This window comes from Branchiostoma floridae, chromosome 11 (assembly GCF_000003815.2).
Source record: "Branchiostoma floridae strain S238N-H82 chromosome 11, Bfl_VNyyK, whole genome shotgun sequence".
NCBI classification, from domain to species: Eukaryota; Metazoa; Chordata; class Leptocardii; order Amphioxiformes; family Branchiostomatidae; genus Branchiostoma; species Branchiostoma floridae.
The window spans coordinates 7,938,672-7,966,174 of NC_049989.1; the positions used below are offsets into that span (position 1 = coordinate 7,938,672).

The window sequence follows — 27,503 nt, forward strand, 5'->3', positions numbered from 1 at the left end:
TCGAAGCCGTTGGCGTGAAATGAAGTTTTTACTGTCATTGAGGTAGGAAGTAACAGATCGTGATCGTGGGTGTGGTTATAGTGTATATAGGAATGCAACAAGCGGTGTAAACAGTCCCATTTTGTGCTAACAGTTAAACTTGTGCTGTGAAGGCCACGAACTTGTAAACTCTCCCAACGCGTATAAAGCTGTATGTAGGTTAAATGTACTTAACCGTGACTCCGTTTCGTGCTTCACTTGTGAATCGGGATCAACCCAACGCTGTGGTAACGTTACTGCATGATGAACATGGTGAACGGAAATTATGACGACGTGCGATGGGGATGGAGGGCGTTCCACGTTGCGGTTTATCTTGCTTGTTCAGGTCAGTTTACTTGCGAAATAAAATCCTCAAGTCCCTTGTTTGTGTTTTGCATACCTAATATGTGTCAAATGTAAATCTTTCAGTTTGGATGACGATCTTCGTGCGTAAAAGCCGCCAATACGCAGTGACCTTGCGTGTAACGTAGAGCATGTTTTTTGTGCACAATTTTTCTTGTTTACTCAAAATTTGGTTAACTATACACCAATCCGTATTCTCTCTGTCGACGGTATGCGTTTGTTTACAACTTAGTACGTGAGCATGCAACCTTGTAAAAACAGTTGAATCAAAAAAGACTAGTGCTGGCATACAATGTACGACACGGTGTGTGCTGTCGATTTGACGTAATTCGAACACAACATAGAATCATATCAATGTTTGGATAGCTTAGAGATAAGGTACAACTGGCTCGTTCAGGTTACTGAACTTAAACAAAATCAAAAATAATATGCCCAACAGACACTTAATCTTGACTTGATATATATTCATACAATTAGTGACCTATCCCTGCACACATTTCAATACTTTTGGGGTATTATATTTCCTTCTGCTGGCGCGGCGGCTTGTTCGATAGCTGCGGCGGTCGTTGACCTCGTTTCGAACAACGTTCCAAGATTCCAGAGGTGTTCTAAAGTTCGATTTTGTGTTAAAATTGCTATTTTTTCACCCATTTTTGCCCCATAAAATCATTATTTTGGGTCTATGTGGGCCCGAATGACCACGGTGCAGTGCGTTATGTACAGGCCTACCAGATAACTCTGGCTTTCAAGTTAATCCAAGCTCTACTTTCGGAGATATTCATGTTTTTGAGGTGCGCGGAAAAAAAGAACGTCTAAGCAAAAACAATATGTGTACCTTCTGTGAAGGTAAACATAAAAATACGTGATTAAGCCTGAGCATCTTCAACACTTGATTGACACTCTGACATTGTAAAAAATAAATTGAACACATATCCTAAAACCCAAATGTACAACCATCTATATATAGAAACAAAACTGAAGAGCCAGGTACACCAGAAGTAGTAGACCTATGCTCATTACCTCTATCTCAAAGCTTTTAGGCATGTAAACAGGTTGATTAAAGGGTACTGGTCTAATTACTGACACACTGTCAGGCTGACAGACCATTATCAAAGTATATTACACAGATTGCTATGAAAATATTCAAACACAAAGAGCCCATCAAGGCAAACATGATTGCAGTAATAACTGAAACATTCCAACATAATTTGATAGTTACCAGGCACTTTGTTGTATCATTTCCATGTACCAGTTTGTTTAACGTCTGCTATTCATTACAAGTAATGGTACAGTGTAGCTTCTGGAATATGTCACTTTTAATCATCAATAATCATTGTGTTCTTCCCTGGGGATGCCATGGACACACAAGCATGCTACTGTACAGGGCTATAGTTCTTCTTATCATGACAAATTCTCCACATTCTATGTGGGTTTCTTCAGCTGCTGAGCTAGGTTTAGAAGAGGATTTAGAAAAACAAAAGATCAACATCTTGCACCACTCCAAGCAACTTAGCTCCCAGTTCCTCTCTTAAGCTTTATATAGTGCTATCCATGTTTTTGACTTTCATCAATCAATCAGGACTCTTTATGAGCACTTATGGATAGATATTCATGAACATATGCAAAATACAAAATGCAGTCACTAAGTCAAGGATTCTTTCCTTATAAAGTTGTGGGGAGACTCAAGAAATTCTGCATGTATTTCATACAAACTTTGGCAGGAACTTAAACGTTATTCCCACTGCCTAAGAACCCCATAATGAATGGAGAACTGGTAGCCAAATTGTTTAGCTCCAGGGTGATTAAGGTTAAGCATTTAATCCCCTATAGGAGAGAAACTCAGTCCAAAGGCAACTTCTGCATGTTAACAGAAATCAAACAATGCGGACTTGAAAAAAAGTGTTCTGTCGGTGTGAATTTGAATTCAATATACTGTACATGCATTTAAGTCCGCAAGGATTTAATTTCGCAGTAGCCGGAAAATGGACTGTTCGTGATGGTTAAAACCATCACGAACAGTCCATTTTTGTTTGTTTGTGGTCGCACCACACACATTTATTTTTTTTAGTCTCTTAATGCTATGCCGGAAAAATGTTCCCACTGGCAGTGGTTTTAAAATTGTGGTAAATGGGCAATAATTATTGCAAAAAATGCTGACATAAAACCACCGCAAATATCTCTTTATCTACGTACAGTATCAGGTACTTAAACCGGCAATCAACTCCATATACCATACACAAATTTTGTACCAAAAGGCTTCTTAGCAGATGACTGACCAGTTGGTATCAGGTGAGTTACCTGCTGAGCAGGAAACTTACATACCGTGTCCACATCTAATCAATACTGTCCCCATAATACCCTAAGGCTTTAAAAAAAGCTTGGTGCTATGTTTGTGCCAGGATCAATATGAAGTGTCTATCACCCCCACAGTGGAGAATTTATTGATTTTTGTCATCTGGGATATGTTAGAATATACCTGTACGTACAGAATATAGAAACCATGGCATTATACTGATGCACACATATAATGAGGTATCAAAATTTCTGTTTTTTTATTTGATTCATTTTGTATCAAGTCTCTAAATAGTCTAATTCCTCTTAGTAATACCTGTATTGTCAAATTGCAGATCATTCATTCTTGCTCTGCCATCTTATGTTATGATAAAAAATCATTCTGCATGTTGTACTATGGCTATTTTCATGTCTGTAGGTGATGCCATTTTCATTTCTATAAAACTTCAATAATGTCTAAGTTGTATAACGGGGGCCGCCCTAAGACGGTCCCCGTCGTAAGACGGAACGGATTTTTTGCTGATCTTATTATCCATAAGTACACCGTGTTTGTTGCCACTGACTATGCTGATTACAAAGGTAAATAAACCAAGTCCATGCACACAGCTTTAATTTGCATTCCAAGTATACTTTAACATATTTACTTCATGTTTTAAAAAAAACAGAATTCTAACAGTAATGTTGACAGTGCTGAATCACTGCGGTCACCGGCCTCTGCGTATTGGCGGCTCGTGTCGCTAACTATACGAACTCTTTCAAGCAGTCACACAACTGCCATGATACACATAAATAAAGCTGCATAAAACACTATGAATATGGGTCTTCAAATGTCTGTTGAGTAGAAAAGCAACCAAAAGGAAGCGACATAAACATTGCCACCATTGTACTCCCAAGGGAGTGTGGCCGTGAAGGTGACAGACTAGAGTACGCTCCAAAGATTTATTTGACTGTAACAAATGATTCGTGCTGTCTATGAAAATAAGACTTGATAGAGAGATGTAGATGATATTTTCATATAATCAGACCGAGTTTTGTTGATGTTAGCGGTGTCTTTTTTTCGTAATGGTTTTTTTAGTCGGGCATTCACAATCAGTGCATTCAGCCCATTGCCCGTAAAAACATGAGCTGGATTGTTCTAGGTACAGCCTTCCTCATGTGAGACAAGAAGTACATACAGTCACGATTTTACTGTCAAAAGAAAGCTAAAATATCGAATTATTAATTTTTTTCTGTTTACTTAAATTTACCACTTACTTCTGAAGAAAGCAATATGTAAAAAAAAGCGTACCGAGTTAGGCACACTGTCCAGCGTAGCACAAAATTGGAAGGTTACATACACGAAATTGTCTCACAGTGTTTGCCGCTTGTAACATGCAGCGCGAAAGGTTCATGAACGACATGAATGCATTTCTTATTCAAGTATGTTGTTCAAATCTATGTGTAAAAAATTCAGTCATCAAAATTTGACCACTCTCAGGCAACTAGCGATGGAGCGCCATGAGTTTGAGCGCAAGAAAAAGCGTACCGTGTTGGGGCACCTCCCGTTACAGTACGTTTATCATCAACAAATAAGACTTGGTTTTCTAAAGTCCTATGAAATTACTAGATGTTAGTAAACTATAGGTGCAGTGAATATCCGGCCACAGTACTGTTACAGTACACACTGTAGACTAATCCTCTGACTGAGTTTGAGCTTCTAAACAAAAAATTTGGACTCACCTGATACATCCAAGTTAATAACTACCGTTTTTCTGTAACGACTTAAATCCTAGTGCAGTACAAATATTCCTCCTACATCACACGAATGGAAGCCACTCCAAACTGCTAATTATAGCGCTGCAGTATTGACTGCCTAAACACAGTCCACCCGTGTCAAAAAGGTAAAACGTCACAAGTAGGACAAGTAATAGGTAGCAATCTGTCCCCTGGGTAAACACTAGCATTAAGCCTATCCCAGCTGTCTGCATATTTGAAGAGTTAACATATTCCCACAAGCATATGGTGATGTGGAAATTTGGACAACAGTAAACCAATTACATTGTGTATTGAGAAAGACAATAAAGTCAAAACCGGTAGAATGCCGTCGTCTCTGAGCTGTCATTTTCCCAAGCTACGAATGACGATTATATTGTCTTTATATAAGAATATACGAATATGTAAAATTATATCAGCCACTGCACACTCAAGGCCAATGTGAGTATGATTATCTTTTTTGATCCATATTTAATTGCTATAAAATATGATGATATTTTTCCAATTAAGACAATACTCGTAATTCAGCCGAGGCTCTGTGAAAACTATTCTTGATTTTGATGTCATATAGAATGCTATAAAATATGAAATGAACATTTTGTAGAATGAACAAAAATGTTTCTTATGTTTTTGGCTCTGAAAATGCCAACAAAAATTACTATAACTGTAATTTGACAAATTAAATCGTTCTATATTAACAAGAATTCAGGCATCATAGTCTCATTGATTGCCAAACATGAGAAAGCCAAGAAGAGTATAAACGTTTCCAGTGTTGACTGTGGTGCAATTATAACACAACAAATGTGATAAGCATTTTGTGCAGAATAAAATGTTGCTTACTCTCTCAGTTATGACAAATCAATTAAGACTCCAGTAATTTCATCCCCAACTATTACTTGCGACCATGTATATGAATATCATATTGATCTAAGATGAAGTCTCACGCTCAAACTTGCCAGGAAAAACAATTAGAATTGATGTTGAATATCGGACCGCAGGTGGTCGTCAGAATCCCAGCTGCCTCTCATCCATATTTCATCAACGTGCCGTTATCTCCGATAGTTCAGGTGGGAGTGACGAGGTGGCTACAAACCACGGGTCGCGGCAAGATTTTACGCGGGAAGCCGATCGTATGAATCATAGTCGTATCTAGTATATGTTATTCGCTCGGGTGAACACATCCTGATTACCAATGGTAACATATGAGATATATGCAGGTTTTACGCTTCTTGCTGAATGTTAAAAAATGTCACAGGTGCTTTATTGTGATTCAGTCATTTTTCTCTGCCCATATATATATATGTTATTTCTATACTTCTGCATCTAACTTAATAATCAGGAAATATGATATCCTGAATCTTGGTCAAGCCAAGTAATAGTGACTACAATCAAACAGGTGTTAACCAAACACGTAGATCAAACTGCAGTGTCCAATTACAACAACTTCAGAGACATTTTGGTCCATCTATTTACAGGCAAAAGATGACAAGCCCGTTATGTGTTAAATGTCAGGTACAGTGGATCTTGATGGACCCAAACAAAGCCCAGTTGTAAAGCTAACAATCCCCATCGGAGGTTTTGAACATGTTTGCATGGCACAACATAGCATTTGTACTCTGCTACAATATCACTATACAATAAGTCATGTATAATCTGATATAAACATTCAATTCATTCAGATTCATTCAAATTCTACAATGGGGCCTTTAAAGTTTAATGTCAGACCTATATTTAAAAAGGCACTTGGAAAGTGTGTTTCACAAATTACAGGGGAGAGAGTGATGACATGCAAAGACCCTCTAATTCCATCAAGTATTGATTCCTTGTTAGGCTTAAGTAATACTGCGATAGAGCCTTCATTAGTGGCACTGATGGCCACTTTAATGTCACATGACTCAATGGAATTTCAGCTCGGCCATTTCAAAAGCCATCATTAGCAACTAACGTTAACGTTATGGGCCTAACTTTGATGTCCAGCTCTACATAACAAGAAATTGAAAGTCTTGCATCTCCATATGTATATATATGTGACTGTCTGCTTTTTGCATTAATGGTACTAAGAATTTCTTACTACCTTTCTAAGCAACTTTGTACCTTAGACTTGTAACAGTGATTCAGCACAAACTGGCATTGATCCTTCCAAAAGGTCATACACAGCTACATGTACATGTAGTCGCTGAAAGGGGTTCCTTGTGAAATACGATAAAGGCGCAATTGGAAAATTGCTCACTCGTCATTTTACCCAGGGGAAATTCCTCGGGAGATCTGGAGATCTATCAAAGATCGGATATACTAGTAGAATTTCAGCGTTGGTTATCCTGGTGTAAGGTAGAATCAATTACAGTGATTTATGATGATTGTGGGAGCATTTTCTAAATATATCATTCACCATCATGTCTTCAACAGTTCAAGAAAGTTATATAAACTTACAACAAGTATAAGACAGAATAATCCTTAAAATCTGTTTTAGAGATATGCATGCATAGGTTATACTGCAGCCAGTGTAGCCTAGATAATTCTTCAATGAAACCAATAAATCATTGACACCATTTTCTTTTCCTTCAATCCAACAGAATCAGGTCAGATGAATATTCATTATTCTACGTCTTTTATAGGGGATTTAAAGACAGCCTGACAGTGAGGCGAAAAGGCAATCTTCTAACATCTTTTTATCATCAAACATAATTGTGCTGATGATGTAACTATAATGACCGGGCATTTTTGAGAATGAGACACTGTAATTTTGACTAAAAACCTCAAATTTTCCTTGCTGTAAAAGTAGTGTAATTTCCAGTGTAAAATTGACACAGCAAACCAGGTTGTTATGATGATAACAAAGTCGACGCAGCTGTTTGAAATGAAAATATTGACGTACACTGTGCTCTGTTGAATCCGTACTCAGTTTCCTTTTTCGTGCAGTATTCATTATATGATTTGCGTAGTATGCTTTGTTGAAATCTACCAAGACTGCTGCTGACGTAGAGTTGACGTCTGAGTTGAGAGATGATACAATGTACCACGCATGAACACCTCTTATTCTATCCGTCTGTACATCTCATACATGAACGTGTAGCTGCTGAAGATCTTCCAACAGACTGAGTAACAGCTACGTACATACATTTTGTACAAGGAAAAACTTGATAAATGTTCTAGAGAATTGCTTGCAATACATTCATGCAAGTATGTACCAAAGTATGTGAAATGCAACTCACACTCATAGGCATACTACTAGTAGATATTTTGGCATTTAAACATTATGTGTAATAGATTATGAAAAGTCTTTTATGTTATATGCTTGTCATCAACAAAATCTATCCTTTCCAAGTCCTTCTTGTACAAGCCATACCGGTAGTATAGGTAGTACATACCCATCTCTGTTTCTTTTAACCCTTGGGCCACACATATGATTCATTGTGTAATCACTACAGGGATCACTGGTAATGGTGTGTGTTTAACTGCAATACTCTTTCCCAACTGCCGAGTACTAATATACATGTAAGCGGAGAAAATAGTTTTTGGAACAATACTAGTATTTACTACAGTATGACTCGGCTGGGATCAAGCTTACGACCTACCAAATGCAAGGCAAACTCTGTACTTATTCATCATCCTTTACTGCACCAGTCCTAAAATGTACCCTTAACTAAAACAAGCTCCTTGACTAAAATGATTAGACATAAAGGTAAATTCTCATCTTTCATCAGAACTATTCAACACTTACTTAGGACAGGTGGATATCAAAATTACTTGTGATAGTGTGAACTAAATGGGCATAAGTACCATTTGCCATAAGCGATAAGGTTAGAAAAAAGATCTTAATTTCCTGTAATTTGTAAATTTGTAGGGAAAGCTATAATTTCAATTCCAGTGTATAATCAGCGGGCAAAAACATTCTGTTAAGTGTAGCGGTCCCATTCTAAAATTAGTGTAATTTGTAGATGGGAATCCTGAATTAAGCATAAATTAGCTAAATCAAATTTTCCACCAAGAATTGTATGATGCAAGTTGTAACCCTTTGCTTTTCCTACAATGAAGATGTGAAATTAAAGAATAGCAAATCATGAGTCTATTTCACCCAGGTATACAATTTAATCTATTATCAGTACTTTAAATATAACGTTGTGCATATGTAGAAATACGAGGGGCGAGTAAGAACAGAAAGAAACAACACCCCGACTCCCGGGATTCGAACCCGCGCCGAACCCGGGCAGCCGGATCACAAATCCAACGTGCTAACCACAACACCAAAAGCTCAAGAGCTGTTGGCGTGGTCAGTTTGGCAGCGCTAGAACCCCACTGTTACACTACTCCCCCTTTTCTTTTCAAGATTCGTCCTCGAATCTCCGAGATCGACATCCCTGTGTGGCACATACTAGCCTGTTACTCACAGGACCGGCGTGGGAACCAATGAAACAACCAGAGGGGCGAGTAAGAACAGAAAGAAACAACACCCCGACCCCCGGGATTCGAACCCGCGCCGAACCCGGGCAGCCGGATCACAAATCGAACGTGCAAACCGTTCGGCCAAAAGGCTTAAGCCGTTAGGCGTCTTCGGTTTAGCAGTCCTTGAACACCACTGTTACACATACTATAATCTAAGCTCAGACCTGTTCTACTTTGTAAATTGTAATTCATAGTGTTAAAAAAGGATCACAGTTGCAACACTAACGTTATATATCAGTTGTTATGCTTATTTTTTTTTCTCATTCTAAAGAACACTGTATGCTTGTAGCTAGGATCGCCGATAAGAAATCTCGAAGGGAGTCAATTAAACGTTGATATTCCTGTTAAAGTCACTTCACTAGTACCTGGCATTCACATGATTGTAGCAAATGGTATTTATATGAAACACGATAGAGTAAATCGTAGGTTCCCTTAGCCTTAAAGCCCAGCATCAGATAAAATTGTGCTGAGCCAGTGCAGAAGCCGCTACGTGACCACTTAAGCGTTCTAATCGGCCCCGTGTATGACTATAATAGATCAGTCAGGAAAAAGCAATTACACCCCAAATCGCCTTGTCAAACCTGACCCGCCCTAGGCACTGGTGTGGACCACTCCTCTACCGTGGCCCCGAACACATCACCTTTCACACCGATAAGGCTGAGAATACCTACCAGCCGCGTGCAACGTCTTCTCTCACTGTTTCTGCTGTCTGGTGCAGAGCTTGTCTTCTTCTGGACCGTTTTAGAGGATAAAAACACTGATTTGGCGTCAGAATTGCTGCACTTCCTGGATCGTATCCGCCATATTTAATTATGTGGTGACGTCACGAAGACCACAGCTTGGAAGAAACCACCTGTTTCAACTTCTTAGGGGACATGAATTGGTCTTTGAATTTCAGAAGATCTCTTTTCATGTAAAAAGATCATTATCATTATCATGATCTGAAAGGGATTGCACTCAATATATCTACTTCGTTTGAATCTTTTTTTCCTTTATTGCAGCTTTGATTTTCTTTCCTATTTTCTCCTAGAAGTCAGAGACAAAGCTCTGAATGTACATATATGGTCTGCTCTCAAATACATTCTGATTACGTGTTTTGTTTCATGAGATCAAGAAAGAATATCCGGTTGACGTGTGATTTTATTCCACCATTGACGACACACCGGTCTTCTTTCAAGTTTAAAGTGGCAACAGGAGCCTCATGCGTCAGACAACATCCGGATGTTTAAGTTAGTCTTGAAATAAACATCGTTTGTTTTGTTAACTTAAACTTTAAAGACCGTTAAAGGCTAGGAATGGATCAGGAAAGATTGGAGAGAGGAAAATGTAACGTTACGTGAAAAATTTATGCGTATCTTGGATGGAAGATTAGATGGCGAAAAACCAAAAAAATAGCAAAGAAAATAGCCTGTTAGTCATTCACATTTTTTAACGGAAGCTAAATTGCGATGAATGCCTGGAAAAAATTAAGAAAATCTGGAAAATGGTAAATTTGCATGGACTTAGTCTGTGTAACGCAAACTCCGCGATTAAATCAGGCTAGCATGGACCGAACGTAGGAAATTCGAAAGGCGATCTTTAAAACATAACGAAAACGACGAAAGACATTGGGTATGGCAAACTGATAAAGGTAGATAATGTTAGTAATCTACTTTCAAAGCAGTCGGTAAACCGTCATGGACTGAATAAGTAAAGTAAGCATGGACCTCTTTCTGTGAATATTCTTCATCCGTGTTTCCTGACATACTTTTTAATGGATCTCCCCTCAAAGATGGTCTTGTGCGGAGATTGTCAAAGAAAAATCGTCACGTTTTAATGATACTTCGAAAATAATTAGGTTTAAATTTGTAATGTGGCGGCAAATTGGGTTTGAGGCAGCTGTTTGTAATGCCTTATTACAAAGAGTCTTATTTCAAATTTTACTGGGAAAAAACGTATTTTAGTAGTTGCTATCTAATAACGCTATAGACACAATATCAGCCAATATCTTAACTTGTACAGGAAGAAAGGCCATACTGCGATGCTTCCATCTAACCTGCTATTGAATGACCACCATAAAAGCGCTATGTGGTATGCGCCCCCTCTAGCGTCAAACTGGCGCAGTACAGACACCTGCTTCTTGGTACTGTATCTCCAAGCCTGGCGAAGGCGTTTGCATTTAAGTATAAGAAACGACATTATCATTAGCAAAACTATGTTCAGTAAGTTATCAACAACGCTTGTCTATCTCCTACTCGCTTCTCATGTTTGTTCATGACATTGTTTGTAAAAAAAAATTGAGTATACAAGAAACAACAACTCGTTGCGGCGGTCAACGAGGGCGCCTAGTGGTTTGGATGAGAATTGCATCATTCAACTTTCCACGCTGGAAGAAAACATTGCCACTCATGTTCATTCAAAACAATAGTGACAGTTTAGGAGTTAGACAGTTTTCAGTGAGATCAAACGACTTATGAATTGAACTACAATGTATTCACAAAATCAGCGTCAGCAAGCTTTTTTTATGTAAAAAAGTGAATTGTATACAGATGTATAAGGACATGAATTGTTACAATAGATGCATACTTAAATAGATATAATGATTCAAGATACATATTCCTTAACTTGATCTACAATGCAGTCTTCACCAATTGGAAAGACATTCGGTAGCGATGAAAGAGGTTCTTCTTACAGAACGTCATATAGAAGATATACAACTACTTGCATGGTATCGATATATTTGTGAGTATACTAAACATGATATACATGAACTTGACACATAATACGTATTTTGTATACGAACTTTTACAAAATATTCACGAAAACTGGGAAAATTGCAGACTCATTATACGTTGTAATGTCTATATAAAGTTTTAATTGATGGTGGGAAATAAGTGTGATTTATATTCTATTCATACTTATGTTTGTCAAGTGACCAGCATCAAAATTCTAGTTTAGAAATTCAAGTTTCCATAATGTTATAAGAATTGACGCCACATAAAGATATAAACTTTGACAAATTTATATATGCCCAATTCGTTCCTGCTTTGTGATCCGTGCGCTAGAAGAGAAGCACTTATTTATATCTGAAAAGTACAACACATGTACCAGCTGCAGGTTTATATAAGTGTCAAGCTTACAGGACCAGTCAACTCCTTTGCGGGTACACATGTGATAGTGGCAGCAAGACAACATTTCATTTTCATAGCCGCGGTACAATTAACAATAATTTGCATATTTTCTTTCATATTGAATTCTCGCTTGAGACACTGACCCATGATTTCGTCAAAGCTATCTAAAACTCTTATTTTAGCATAGATTGTACATGTTACGTACCTAATGGCTATCCCATGGCCAATAACAAGATTCCTAATCAATTTCATATCGTCAATCTATAAATCTTTGCTTCAGATGTTTTCAGACCGTTTACTTCAAATTTTCACCTTCTTTACTACGTCACACATCCAGATATCCCCTTATTAGAGAACACCCCCAGAATATTGTCAGTGGGATAGCCCAGTAGCAGTTTCATCTGGCTCTTCTTACTCTGTCCCTTCCTCAGCAGTGACCGGAAGTTCCTCAGCGATAATTCTGGAGACAGAGTTCCATCCGGTGTACGCATCTCCCCCACTGTAGCCTCTACAGTCCTGCACGTTGAAGGCCACGTCCACCGGTCCCTGGGGTACGTTCTCGCACAGCCCTTCAACTGTCGGGGAACATGGTAACTTCAGAAGAGCGCTATCACACACAAACGCGCGCATACACACGCGCACGCACACACACACACTGAAGATACACGATATACCATTGATGGGTTCTTACACCAGCTGGATAAGGCCATATACATACTTCATCCCTCCTGTCTTCTTTTTTCAAAATTCCAAACTGTTTATTACGTCCCTGACTGTGGGCCTTAGTGCGTTTCCATCATACGAATGATATATAAATCCAGCACAAGTGATGAGGATTAGAAAAGCGCCACCTACATCGGCTACTTATATCGGCAAAAAGCAGAACTCCAGTTACAAGCTTTGAGGAAAGTGTCTGAGAAACATCGAAAGAGCAAGAATGAGTGTTAACTGGTTGTGTAAAAGAATTCTCCCATACCCCATATAGTTAGTTTAACCCAAAGTTATTGTGTGATTAAAATCTGTCCCTCCAATAAGTTAAGAAAACCGTTGTCACGTAAGTGCCGTTTCTTGGGCGTCACCAAACGTTGTACATGAAACACCTACTTGTGGTAACTCTGTGGATGTTGACACTCTCTGCACCGTTAGTGAAGGTGAGGCCGTCTATTGGGACCGGGGTGAGACACTCCCTGCCGTTGAAGGTGAAGTACCAGCGCTTACAGCACTCCTTGGTGGACAGCACGCGCAGGGAGCCGTTCCACGTCACGTGCATAGTGGTGTTCATCTGACGCTTGTGGAAACGGCAGATCTGGAAATGTAATAGTAGTTTATTGCAAATTCTTGCCCGAGGGCTAATTGCAGGTAAGATGAAAGTAGGCAAAGAAACAAATAGTGTAGAACAATGTAGAATGTCTCTAGTCTAGCAGCTATCTCTAAACTGTAACTTGTTGTCAAATAAGTCATAAATGTACACCAGGCATGAACAGAGGCGAGGGGGGTAGACAAAGTCACGTTTGAGACCGCATCATTGTCACAGCGCCATCATGCGACAAGGAGTAATAGTGTGACATAAGTGTTTTCTTTAACACAACCACTGACACACTGACAGACATCGAAACGTCAGCAGGTGAGATAAACTGGTTGTTATAGACGTTATAGATATAAATTAGATCCATCTAACTCTTTTAGTTAGGTAATGTATTTGATGCATTGTAATTGTCATTATTTTTTCTGCAATGAGATAGATGATGTTTTGCTGGTTTTGAAAGCTACTTAGATACTGTAACACATCAGTTTCAGAGGTGGTTATACCTTTAAACACCCGGATCATACATGTTTCACCACAAAGTTACCACACCTTGATAGTGCCAGAATCCCTGTCGTCCTTGATCCTGTCCCAGACGCAGTGTTTGATGTTCTGACTGGCCACCAGGTCCGGGGCGGAGTCTCCTGGTTCCCCCTTCTGTCCCCGGATCCCGTTCACCCCACGGACACCCCTGTCATGTACAGGTACGTGAATAGTTTAGCCACTTTCACACATGGATAATGAAGTTTTATTTAACAACAAAAGGAATCTGCCTTACACAGTCCTTACGGTACCTTCAGCCTACGTCACATTTCCAACCCGGGGCCCGGCCAGACAGCTTTCGGGAACGAAAAGTATGGTATAAAAGACAATCTACACAAGACGTCAATAGTCGTGGGCATAATTTTTGTATATTTTCATGTATATATTTCTATCTTTCGTTTCCACAAACAGCCCGACCGGGGTACGTTTGGAAATGTGACGTTAGCCTTCGAAAGGCCATGACTGTACCTACTTGTCACTGTTACTAGGTGGCGCTGTTCCGTAGGTAACATCAAAGATAGAAACTTTACCTGGTGCCCCCTTTCCCAGCTATTCCGTCGAAGCCATTGCTACCAGGATAGCCGTTTTGTCCCGGGACTCCGTTTCTTCCCGGCATGCCTGGCGCACCCATCGGGCAACATCCGGGACATGTCTGTCGTGAACAAGACAGCAGGTAGATTTATCGACACTAAAAGTTACACAGGTCAATATGTTCAAATGCGTTACTAACATCATATATTCTACCTTCCCTCAACAAGGATATCAACGCTTCAAATCAAATTACTTGAACCGCGGAGGTCTTTTTTCACAGATCTTTTGGGCCCCGGTTTATAGTTATACACATGTACGTTAACATGACCATTCAGACAATCACATGACAACAACTTTGATACGTTGTATTTTTTCTTTCGGAATGTATTATGATTGTGGCAGGTAACTTCACTTTAGGCAGTTTCATACAAGCACTCTCTTGTGAGATTCGACACGTACTAGTACTAGTCGATATGGAAAATTCAATGGGAGGCAAAATGTACATGTGCACAGAAAGTTCTGTATCATATCAACGAAACAGGTGCTGATATTACAGTTTCGTATGTATGTACTTTCTATAAACGTAGATAGCTGGCGCCTCCGGAAATGTGAACTCTTAGATGCTTTTAGATGGTTGAAAATCTGATAGAAACGTAAGATAAAGTATGGCAGAGACAATTAGATGGATATGGAATGTAGTATTTGAATGTTTGAAAAGAAAAGTAATTTATTTGGTTTGGAACGTTGGAAGTGCAGCTATGTAGATGAAAAATGATGACTGTTCATGTTAAATCGTTGATTGCAAGTTCGAAGAAATTGGTATATGTATGAAAACATGTGGCGTACACTTAGACATGAAACACTTCATTGAAATGGGATTGAGAGTAATTTGAGCTATTGTTATCATTCTTTCCATCAGGATGATACAAGACTTCAGTGAAAAAGATGGACCTTTTAAGAATGATTAGCATTGTGTTTGAAATATGGTGTTCGGTGAAGTGAACAAACCACAGTCACAGGAAATAGAAGAGTATTTATACTTCATCTCATCTTTTACCACATAGAATAGAATCGTTATTCAGTAAATGAAAGTGCACCACAAGAGAAAAGCTATTCATCAACCAGTGGCTGACCGGATGTCCATCTGATTGGGCATCTGAGTGACTTTAATCAGAATGAATGAAAAGGGTTTCGAACGATGAAGGTTTCGCCTAGAAAATACGATGGCTGTAACACAGAGGCCGACTGACGTTCAGATAATGAAAAAAAGTCGTAAGAACGATAGCACCAGGGGGACATGGAAGATATTTCCTCTGTGTGCTGTGAAGAAAATGAAGTCTTCTTCAAGCATCCCGAAGCGCATAGTGCCATCAGGAGATCCACAAGCTCCAAACAGCAAGCAATCATGCAAGCAACACCACAAACAATGACACCTTTGCAAGTAAGCAATACAGGAAATGTTTGACAATTCTAAACCTTGAAAACATAGATTCTGGTTAGTTTAGAAATGTAGATAATTGTAACCTCTTACCTTTTCTAAACAATCACTAAAGGTAAAGATCGACTAGCAATTGTTTGTAAGCTGAGTTACTTGAACAGGTGAGCGTCCTTTCTAAGACAACCACGTGACGTACTGTAGTGTTTGCCAGATCGCAAGACACCGGTTAAGACTTTACCATAAATATACATTTTTTCACGTTAAGCTAAAAAAGCACACACAAAAGGAAGCTGCGTGCTGCAAAAGTGTTAAAGCTACCTGCTTGCATTGTACCTCGTTCTCCGAGTCGTCCGGGCCTTCTGGCGGGGCGCTCCAAACTCTGGTCCCGAGGAAACACAGGACACAGATCGTTAAGGCTTGAGTCCAGTTCGCCATGTCCTCCTTGCCAAAGACCTTGCTCTTCTTGACCGTCTATGTTGTCCTCTGACCCGTTCCTTTTTTTGCTGACGCTCCTACAATTCACATCTATCCGCCCCTGTAGTCATAGAGAATTAGCCTCGGAACGCAACTGCACATTGGCCGCATGCACAGAAAGAACGGGACGGCAGCAAGAGGAGTAATGTCATTAACAATATGACGGATGGCGGGCCATTCAGGCTAAACTAATCACTCAGCCCTTTCATTTTCAATACAACTCCGCAGGGAGAGAGCTTTGCGACGGCGACCTCCCTTGCCAAGCTCTCTAGATCCAGTCTCATTTTCCGAAGAAACCTTTTTATCTAATGATCTCCATTTCTGGGGACGCATCTATTATCCTAGTCGCATTAAGGGTCAGTGTTCTAAATGAGATATTTCAATTTCTCTAAATATATTGGAAAGCCCGAGGTATCGATTGTAAACTGTCTCCTGGCGGCATTACCGGAGGGAAGCATGATTAATCCGAACAGAAATACATCGGAAAAATTGATTACCCCAGAAATAATGATCCTCGTATATTCTGAGAAGATCTAATGTACTTAAAAGACGGTGGAGTTACTAATATGGAATAGAAACTTTTTGAGACAAAATCCTCTTTAGACTTAAGTTGCTCACAAAGAATACTCTAATTCTAGCACATATCGAAGTTTCCTTTCCTAACTACATCTTAAAAGATGGGAGATTTCATTAACAGAGGAAGCGGCAGCAAGTAATGGAATGCGTAATCATTTATGTCCTTCGCAAATTGGACGTAATCAGTTACCTCATTTGACAGATGCTAACCCAATTACCCATTCTTTCCTTGATTAAACCGGGCCGACCCGCCCTGAGCGACGCCAGTTAGGGGCACGGGAGTTCGGCATGTTCCGCCGGATGTCAAGTAAAGTATACATCAGCAAGTGATCTACAGCTTATTTAGCGGGGACCTCTCTGCTCTCGATACCCTGCCAAAAGTAATTTGCAAAGTGCATTGCCAAAGTTCAGATGCATTATGATTCGTATATAGATTCTTCAAGGATAGACTACAGTTTGCAAAACTTTTCAGAGAGCTTTACAGTGACGTTTTACCAGAAATGTACCATTTTGCAAGATTCACAGCTAAGCTTTAAACTTTAAACTACAACGTAAATGCACCTCCCATATTTGGCCTAATTTACGTTGGCATAATTGAACTGAATGATGTATATACTGATTAAGGTACATTGTTTCTAGATTGACTTTATTCTATTAGTATCTAAAAACGCCATGTTGTATGAAACATTATCTATACTACAGAGGCAGAATGTTGTAACTGTTCTATCATTCTAAAAAGAATGACTCAATTTGCGTTAGTTGACAACTTACATATTTTTTAAGAGAGGGGCGATACGTACGACTTTAGAACTTCCCAGCACTAGCTATGATACTTATATTTCTTTGAAGATGTTTGCTTTTTTATATGTGAAAATATACAGCAATAATGATGAAGAAGCAATATTGCTGTAACTTCGAAAACTTTTAACAAATGTCTCAATGATCAGTTGTGCCATTTTCGGAAATCAGGACATCAAGGAAAAAGACGTGCGGTACATAGTCTTGAATAGAACAAGAACATCTTTTCAAAATTTGGATATTTTTTCATTTTTTCTCTGATTGCCTTCTGATTAGTTTTAATCTTTAGCAGCAAATATAACGTTAGAGCAAGGACGTAGCAAATATGGTTTTGTGAGCGGTAACCGCAAATGTAGTGCACCAATGGCGGAACTGACACTTTGCTTACAACGCTTTTTATGACTGACGACTAGTTCTGACAGCAGTTATGAATCGGTGAGAACGAGAGGTGCGTAACAAACGTATCAGAATATAGGGCAAATCCTCGTCCTATGCAATAAGTGTTACGTTTAAAACATCATATATATAGATGTCCCCAACTCAAACAACCATTGGAAAGGCATTAAGATATTTTTTGGCCAAACTTTTTTTAATTCGCACGCTCGCATCATTTTTCGGATTCCCTTAGGATGTCATCCATATTATCGAATCAACATGGCCTAACGGATTCTTGAAATTGAATATGGCAAAATATATATAACTAAGAAGGAAACGTGACGCTTCACCAAAGGTAGGCAGTTTGTATTAACAATCACTAACGTCAATTGCAAAACAGTACATCAAGAAAAGTAAAGCAGGCGTTTACATAATAAATTTAGATATTGTATGGATAGAGGTATCCCTTAACACTTCCCAAGTTGTCAAATGCTCTCTTCCGTGGTGTTGAATTCCAAATCTGATGCTTTGTTATCTGTGGTATTTCTGTTCTGCTTTATAGTAATAGTTGCTCCAGCAAGCTCTCTGGCCTTTTTTTTTTTTGCTCATGAAACACTTTTGCTGGCCATTTAAATTTGTTTTTGTACTGTGCTGTTTGCGCCAACGACACAGTGCATAAAGAAATGACCAGCGAAAGTGTACTATAAGCAAAAAAACAACAACGAAAAAAGGTACAGAGAGCCTGCCATGAAGGCTAAGTTGCTACCACAAATAAGGTTATTGGAAAGCCACCAAATTTTGTTTTTCATGTGTGAAACTTTAAATGAAAATTGTCCATTCTTGCTCGGAAACAAAAACTATGAACTATAGGATCATTTAGGCCGTTGCAGACTGGTCAATCTAAACAATCATGGCTGCCATGAAACTGAAATGGTCACGGGTGGCCTCAAACCGTGATTAGAATGGCAGTTTACGTGTTTACTTTGTGACACAGAGGTGACCCCATCAACATATATCCTACTCACGGTCAAATCATAACGGCTGGATATGATATAATAAAAGCGGTGTGCCCACATTCGTTCACTTTACAAGATTGTCTGCGGATAGAGTCTTCATTCGTCATGTACCATGAGCATGGGTAACTCAATTATGTCGACGTCGTATCTGTCTTACTACATTTATGTACATCGTAGCAGTACGGTTGAGTGAGCGTATTAGTATAACCGGTAACTTTTTACTCCTGAGACCTGGAAATGAACTCTTCCGATTTTACCTTTACCCACAGGTACTGTATGTTCATATACGGTGCGTGTTAATTTCGACAGTATCTGTAGTCTATGCTTTGTGTCATTTCAGTAAGGCCATGTTGATTTGATAATACAGATGACATCCCCTGGGAATCCCCAAACTGATTCGAGTTTGCGAATTGAAAAGTTTGCCCAAACAAAAATTAATATTGCCTTCATTATGAGTGGTCAGGAAGGTTAAACCAATGAAAGAGCACACAGAGTATACATGTATGGTATGCGGAACTTATAAGATTCTTTATTTTAAAGTTTGTTATTTCGCGTCTTCTTCTTTCACCTTGGTATTCTATGACATTGGTATATGTTTACCGATATTTTTTTTTCAATCTACGGCATGTATTTCTTAATTTCGCAGCTGCTTTGTACGGCTATATGGCTAAGAACCCTTTTTTCGGGAAAGGGTAAAAAAAACCTATGCGCGTGTGAACATCATCCATTTAATCAAATCATTATTGCAAAAATGGTAAATAACAACACGATGCCCAATTACACATTATACATTAACAACTTTATTGCACCTGTGATATTTTACAACTTCTCATTGCATCACCAGCACGACTATTGCACAAACTGCTTCCCTTTATCTAATATGCTTTATTGATAATATACCATGCAGATGCAGGGGATAGTGCTATGATCTTGTTTGCAAGATTGAAGATGTTTTGAATGGTGGTCTCCAAAGCATATAATGTTGCTGCTGGAGAGAGCCCTCATCAATGTATATATAGGTATCCTCAGCTTGAGTATGCGGAACATTTACTTACACTTCAACTAGTGGCAGATATGCTCTCTACCCAAGTCTTAAACATTTAAATTGTATGATATATATATCGCCTTCGTCGTTTCTACATTTGCGTGTTTCTATGTTCTGTGTGTCTATGTAAAACATTTCACACGTACAAAATTGATATAATTGAGATCAGATAGCTTGCATTTCTACATGTGTTGCTATACTTGCTAGTAGGAACGATATCGGTTATACGTGAAATAACGTTGTTGCCTTCTTTTTACCAGATGGAACTGAAGCGAACATACAATAAAGTAATGGCAATGTTAGGTAACGCTAGTTCACCTTTATTCGTGGGGTAGCCCATATCCGTCGTTTTTAAAAACAAGGTACTTAGGGATATTAAGTCGAATGACGTAGTTTCAAACTACAGTATTTTGAAAATATTGCTGTTTGAAACCAGAATATTTCAATTTGATATACCTAAATACATTGATTTAAAAACGCCGGATATACGTTACCCCGCGGATAAAGGTGAACCAGCGTTATTTCTAGACAGTCCTCAAAGTATACTGTATACTGTATAACGTTTAACGTATCCTTCAAACCTAAGTATCCCCAAAACTCTCTTAACGAATACTCCTTTTATCTTTTGAAATTGTTTTTACAAATGCATACACCGAAAAGCGACTGCTACCTTGAAACCTTGAGCTGAGCTCTTTATGAGAACTCACCATATGTGATTCATGCGTTAGAGGAGCATCATATGATGTTACTGTTAATGATGACTTCAACAGTGATTTTCAGCACATGCACAAGGAATGGATGGACATATCAAAGATTTCGACTGTACAGCACTAGTCACAGAATCAACAATCCACTGCCTCTATGACATCACTTCATGTGACTAGCAGGTCGAAAATTTGCAAATATATCATAGCGTCCTCCGTCTCTAGTTGTATAAGTTGAACTCTTTTCCTGTGTTGAAAATCACAGTTGCATGTGCTTCAGAATGAATCCTTTTATCACGGATGAACCTTTACGAAATCAGATCTTTAAGGTGGCTTCAAAGCATGCTTAAAGAAGTGCTTAAAGACATGACTTCCTGTATGCAGTAAAGCTAAGGTTGTTGCAGTGATTGTAGACCCCTCTACTGGTTTGTTGCGTCTTCAGGAAGCATGATCTCTTCGACGATGATCCTAGACACGGAGTTCCAGCCGGTGTAGGCGTTGCCGCTGTTGGAGATGCCCTTACAGTTGCGCACAGAGAACTCCACGTTGATTTTGCCTTTAGGGAGGCCGCTGCAGATGCCCTCAACTAGGAGGAAATAAGTTGGTTTAGGAATATACTAATAAACTTAGTTGATATTTTCAAAAGATAATTCTATAAGCAACTATGGTTGTGGCATACATGTATCTTCCTTTCAAATAGCAGTAACGAAATCTAATATGCATCATTCCTGGTTGAATTAGTACAGCCAGAGTTTATGTAAAGGATTCGAGGTTTTCGATGTTACTTTTAACCTATGTTATAACCTATAGAACGCTTTGACTCGCTTTTCATTTCATATCAACGAAGCAGACAGGTGCTGATCGCCATGATGGTGCCTTTTGCATTTCAATGGATCAAATCTCAACTGTTTCCATTGTAGTGCTTCATCGAAAGACTTTTACGTGTTGTTCTTGTATCCCTTCTATGATGAGCTGTCGACATTGACATATATAGATCTTTGTTTAAAACGCTTCTGCTATGATTCATCGAAATGCAAATATAAACACCAATATGTTGACGAACACTGTGGTTACTTCACGTCTAAACGTTTTTTTTAGTAGAACAATATGTACAAGTGTCAGACAAGCCAAGGGAGCAAAGGAGTGGCCTGAGGGAGCAGGGAGCTAGGGAGGGGAGGACTCACTGGAGGAAACCCGATGAATGTTCAACCCGTACATCCCGTTGTTCGCATTCGTGTAGACCAGTCCCTCGATGGGCAGCGGCCCCGAACACTCCATCCCGTTGAAGGTGAAGTACCACCGCTTGCAGCAGCCACTGGTTGACGTCACCCGGAGCGCTCCGTTCCACACGACACGGAGAGAGGAGTTGGTGAACCGTTTGGAAAACGGGCATTCCTAGAGGGGGGTTAAGATATATAAGAGCGCAGGTAGAAGTCAGAGAAGCTGGCTGGGAGGCAGCGGGGCAGGGGCGGATAGTTGGGCGGCGTGTGCAGCCAACTTACTGCGAGTCACTCTGTGGATGTTGAGGGCCACGAGCTCTTCGCTGGGTTTAACGTAAACAATCCCATCTATGGGTGCGGGGTCGGCACATTCTGCCCCGTTGAAGGTGAAATACCAACGTTTACATGCTCCGGAATGTGACGTCACCCTTAAGGGCCCGTCCCACAAGACCCGTAGTTCGGAAGATTTCCGCTGTTTGGTGAAATCACAGACCTGGGGACACCAGCCAAATTGGCCAATGACAGAGGAGAGGCGCACGGGAACCCTTCCTCTGTCTTAGCCATGCATACTATCGACAACATGCAGCAAGACATGGAAGCTACTTATACGTTATAACACAGAATTTTACACATTTTTGATTGACGTGCATAGTATACATCAATCAAATGTCGATTGAGGTGAACTATGCATCAACACCATAGACGAAATGTCATCAGAAATGCTTTTCAAAGTAAAGTTTTTGTTCCTATTGATAAAAAAATAGAACTGTATATACCTAATTTCTGTAATTGTCCATATCATATTTTCTTTGGGGTACCTAACGTACTTTTTCCTATTATTTGAAATATGAATGAATGTTCCTAAAATTGATTTGGGTACCTTGATCTTTCCGTGGTCTTCATCGAAGTTGAGGTTCCGCCAGGCGCACTGTTTGATGTTACTGCCAAGCAGCATCGCCCCACTTCCAGAGTCCCCCTTGTCTCCCTTCGTCCCTGGCCTACCGGGTCTGCCCGGAAGCCCCCGGTCTCCCTTGTCGCCATCCTTCCCACCGATCCCTGGCGTTCCAGGGATGCCATTGCTTCCGGGAACGCCATTGGTCCCGGGCATACCCGGTGGGCCCTGAACACAGCACCCGTTTGCCAGACATTTTTGCTAATAGTTGGAAGACATTGGACAATGTTACACAAGTATCTCCGTTAATAATGCACACACTCTAATAAAGATGATGTTGCTAAGACTTTGGATTTGGCTATTTGAACATATAACGTACATTTCCAATTTGCTAACAAATATTACACTACTGCATAAACTGGAATTCGGTTGAATATTGTTGCAAAAACAATGTACATTACAATACACGATTTGCAAAGCTTTATCTAATCTTAGAACGCTGAAATCGCCATACTGAATTAGTTCCAAGAGTGATGCAAAGTGAGAGCTTCATGCAAAACAAAACAACAAGAATATTTCTGGCTAGCTAAAGATCATTTAAACAATTTCGTACAAGCGTACCGCGAGGACAAGTCTATATACAACACTTAGGGTACAAAAACGCATAACGCTGAAATCGCCATACTGAATTAGTTCCAAGAGTGATGCAAAGTGAGAGCTTCATGCAAAACAAAACAACAAGAATATTTCTGGCTAGCTAAAGATCATTTAAACAATTTCGTACAAGCGTACCGCGAGGACAAGTCTATATACAACACTTAGGGTACAAAAACGCATAACGCTGAAATCGCCATGCTGAATTAGTTCCAAGAGTGATGCAAAGTGAGAGCTTCATGCAAAACAAAACAACAAGAATATTTCTGGCTAGCTAAAGATCATTTAAACAATTTCGTACAAGCGTACCGCGAGGACAAGTCTATATACAACACTTAGGGTACAAAAACGCATAACGCTGAAATCGCCATGCTGAATTAGTTCCAAGAGTGATGCAAAGTGAGAGCTTCATGCAAAACAAAACAACAAGAATATTTCTGGCTAGCTAAAGATCATTTAAACAATTTCGTACAAGCGTACCGCGAGGACAAGTCTATATACAACACTTAGGGTACAAAAACGCATATCTTATTAATTATATATAGACAGTGGCAAAGGCAGGCAACATCTACGAGCCGTTTGTTGTGAAATGGTGTAGCATAAACCGACTTTTTGACGGAGCCATTGCATGCTGGGGGACGCGAGCACTATGGGTAATTTAGGGGTAAACAACATCATTACCATAACAACCTGCGTTACTTGAGCACTGTGTCAAGTGCTATCTATGTTGTCATTGTAATGATTTTATTGCCCCGCTCATTGTACCACGCACCTCCCACCATGCGATGGTGTCCGTGAAAATGTCTATTCATGACTGGAGACAACTAGCAAAAGTTACACATGCATTGTTATAGTGCAGAACAAAAAGAAACAGACATTGATATTCACAGATACATCTACAGCCATACGCTTATTACATTCAAGATTGAAATATGTGTTTGCCCTTGTAATTAGTTTCCTGGTTATATGATATGAAATTTTGTTATCGCACAAAATTAAGGAGCTAGATAGATTTGTGTTAGTCAAATACACTGACAAAGATAAACGTGTAATTGATGTAAATCATAGTCAATTGGACTGTTTGTGACGGAATGCCTGTTAATATTAATTGTTAGAGAGAGAAAGCCGAGCAAATTTTGGTTATTTGTCTTGGTAAACGCACTACCTTGTCGTCGTCTGGCTCGTCTGCATAATATGAAGGCCTGGCTTGTTTCTGCTAATGTAATCCAAAAACAATTTGCGTGGTTAACTATGGAATGTGGCTTGTCTTTCTTGTACTATCTGGTATGGATCAGCTTCACTGTATATATAGCTTTCAACTGTAGACAAGGTGTTATCCTTGTAATATAGATTCTTCTTTTGTCAATTTGATGAGATTCTTCTTTGTGTAGCAAAACTCAAACGTTTGAATAGTGAAATTTTCAGGCATTGTAGCAAAAACCAAAAATGGTTGAGATGCATGTACTTGTTGGCTATCGTCCAGTTTGGGTGCTGATTTTAGAATCAATGAAATCAAGCTTTTATATATGTGGGTTATGTAGATCTAAGGAACATTTTGCAACTTCGAACTTTGAACCTTGTTCTGCAAAACCTTATCGCTACACAACGGAACTGTGCATGGAATTTTCGACTGTCTTACTGTAGTCTACATAAGTCAAGTGACCAATCACCGACGAGACGTGACGTCTTCAATAGAACAAATTTGCCATACCACCCACCATCTTTTTTGATTGAAGGTTGGCACCTTTGACCTATCAATGACGTCAGTGTCCGTGAGCACACGTGAGCTAGGTGGGTGGTCACTTGTATACCGAGGAAGACTGCAGTAGGACAGCCACAAATTAAATTGGGCGAAATGAATCTTTGTGTTTTTGCGACATTTTAGCTATACTTTATGTGTACTACCAAGTAGATGAACTCTTTTGCTAACATCATTCTACATTGCCAACAGTGACATCCGAAAACCCAGACTATTTTGACTATACTTGTCCCGTTCGGCCCGATACTTATACCTCCTCCTCGTCCTCAGAGTTAACTGGGTTCGCTGGGTCGTTCACGAACCCCGGGTAGTATGGCCACTTTGCTTTCACTTTGCGCTATTAGAGATGAGGAAAGAAAAAACAAAAATCCAACTAGAAAGATAACATTTGCAAACAAATACATTATGTTTACTTCCAAATGGTCTAGCTTAATAAACTACTTCCCTGTTTATTCTTGTTCAAAAGCATTCATACATATATCGTGACCAGCCCAACCAGCTCTGTCCTGCCACTTGCTACAAAGTGTAATCGAACACCCAGATTGTCTGCTCGAGTAGCCATGGCAACAGTTGTCTGATCCAGGTCATTGACCTTGCTTGTTTAGAACGAAAGAAGAGGACAGGAAAGGAGAAAAACAATACAATTCCCTTCTGTGATGATAAAGATATTGTAGTCACAAGGTAGCAGAATAGCATACATGTAGATAGCAGTATGTCTGTGGCTCTCACAATCATCTCACAATACATCTCATCAGAATTGGAATAAACATATGCGTATATTATAAATACAGCAACATTGCAAACGCTATTCGATGCTTTAAAAGAAATTTATTTCATACTGTATTGATGTTGTGCTGATGTTGTATTATAAGATATTGTGAGTAATGTTTTTTTTGGTTTTCTGACACCTTAAAGCATAGCCTGCAGAATATAAGCTAGAAATGTATGAAGATCGTAAGTAACAAAGCCAAATAACGCAACTAATGATTAAAATAAAGACCAATATTTTATGTTTGTGTTAGCGTTAGAGAGACCAATGTCCTTTCACTGAACTAGAGACTTGTATTGACACGAGTTTAGCAATGCAACATGAATAAAGCTGTGATGTGAAAATGGACTGGGGGTCAAAGACCCTTCACTGAACTTATCTGTGAAAACGTTATGTATCATAACGGCCATATCCAGGCCAATTGATTGACAAAGAAGATACATGTATCTTGATTTCATTTTGAATACTTAATTATGAACGGATGATATGTAATATTTGATAAGCAATACTGATATGTCCCAAATGAGACAAAAGACGCCTCGTGGTCTCATATATTACAATGTTGGGATCTTTATTTGTCTCTTGGGACATATAGTTTCAATACATATCATCACTTTATCAATATCATAGATATTACTTTCCACCTTAGGTATGTTTAACTGAGCACTATCATAATGTATTCGTCGGATAGTTTTTCACCTGTTGAATGTCAATGTTGTATTCCTACCATAAGCCTGAAAGTCATAATAGGATAATAAGATTATTGTGACTTTTATCTTAATCGATCCACGCTTAATCATCAATCCATTAGAATATTAGCTTATTCAAGAAAGTGAATCAGCCTTTTCCCAAGAAGCTGGATTAACTAATCAAAGTTACTACATACTTATGTCAGATCAGTGCTAATGGTTTCTTCTGCAACGTTTCTATTACTCACTTATCTATTGATCCTCTGTAAGGTGTGCACCATATGATGTAGTGACCATGACTGGACCTGCAGCAGTCGCAACTCAGGAGAACCAATCAATTCTTTCTCTTTCTGCCCTGGCAGGTCAGTAACGCTTTGTGGTGCTGATAGATAAAGGTTCCATATGTATTCAGAGGCTACTGGGGCTTTGTCTTTGGAATGGTACTGGTAGGGGAAGCCCATTCCTCTCCTTCTCACCATTTGCACAATTCCCCCTTCATTCTCTCTCTCTCTCTCTCTCTCTCTCTCTCTCTCTCTCTCTCTCTCTCTCTCTCTCTCTCTCTCTCTCTCTCTCTCTCTCTGTGTGTGTGTGTGTGTGTGGGGGGGGTGTCCCTGCAGTCTCTCTCCTGGGCGGGGTGGGTGCCCTTAGCTCTCGCCGTCTATTCTGACATAGAGCTATCGCATTGTCTATTCAAACTGTAACGGTATTAAACGTTGTATCGAGTTTGAAAAAATACGGC

General features: G+C 39.4%; 3 protein-coding genes across 11 annotated transcripts in view; all 3 read right to left on the minus strand.

Annotated features, from left to right (window-relative positions):
• The window catches only part of LOC118425793 (rabphilin-3A-like), a 51,760-nt gene extending 42,047 nt beyond the window's left edge, over positions 1-9,713 (minus strand). For 3 of the 4 annotated variants that reach the window (XM_035834884.1, XM_035834881.1, XM_035834883.1), the window contains exon 1: positions 9,540-9,713. The gene's annotated coding sequence lies outside the window, so the exon portion shown is untranslated. Of the gene's footprint in view, positions 1-4,392; positions 4,415-9,539 lie in introns of those variants that run through there. The other variant, XM_035834882.1, reaches the window with a different exon arrangement.
• Positions 9,714-11,318: 1,605 nt separating this feature from the next.
• Positions 11,319-16,535, minus strand: LOC118426642 (collagen triple helix repeat-containing protein 1-like). Of its 2 annotated transcripts, none has more exons than XM_035836151.1 (5): positions 16,127-16,535; positions 14,355-14,476; positions 13,834-13,972; positions 13,083-13,284; positions 11,319-12,553 (listed from the first exon to the last, which is right to left on the minus strand). In XM_035836151.1, exons 1-5 carry the CDS (start codon positions 16,226-16,228, stop codon positions 12,390-12,392), a joined length of 729 nt encoding a protein of 242 aa, XP_035692044.1. In that variant the 5' UTR covers positions 16,229-16,535; the 3' UTR covers positions 11,319-12,389. The 2 variants fall into 2 exon arrangements, with proteins under 2 accessions (XP_035692044.1, XP_035692043.1); XM_035836150.1 differs by having other exon boundaries at positions 16,112-16,535.
• A 3,274-nt stretch (positions 16,536-19,809) lies between these two features.
• The window catches only part of LOC118426360 (collagen triple helix repeat-containing protein 1-like), a 10,933-nt gene continuing 3,239 nt past the window's right edge, over positions 19,810-27,503 (minus strand). The window contains exons 2-6 of one of the 5 annotated variants that reach the window (XM_035835692.1): positions 25,560-25,643; positions 24,713-24,760; positions 22,882-23,154; positions 21,966-22,176; positions 19,810-21,367 (exon numbers count right to left, since the gene is read on the minus strand). In XM_035835692.1, coding sequence (XP_035691585.1) covers positions 21,201-21,367; positions 21,966-22,176; positions 22,882-23,154; positions 24,713-24,760; positions 25,560-25,643 — 783 coding nt within the window. In that variant the 3' untranslated portion in view covers positions 19,810-21,200. Of the gene's footprint in view, positions 21,368-21,965; positions 22,177-22,881; positions 23,155-24,712; positions 24,764-25,559; positions 25,644-27,503 lie in introns of all 5 variants that reach the window. The other 4 variants (XM_035835691.1, XM_035835694.1, XM_035835693.1 and 1 more) reach the window with 4 other exon arrangements.

Excerpts from the sequence above, each read along its gene's own strand:
- LOC118426642 (XM_035836150.1), bottom strand. The coding sequence starts at position 16,228 with ATGGCGAACTGGACTCAAGCCTTAACGATCTGTGTCCTGTGTTTCCTC. Across the intron at positions 13,285-13,833 it reads GGGATTCTGGCACTATCAAG|ATCTGCCGTTTCCACAAGCG; the intron begins GTGTGGTAACTT and ends TTACATTTCCAG. Across the intron at positions 12,554-13,082 it reads CATCCACAGAGTTACCACAA|TTGAAGGGCTGTGCGAGAAC; the intron begins GTAGGTGTTTCA and ends GTTCCCCGACAG.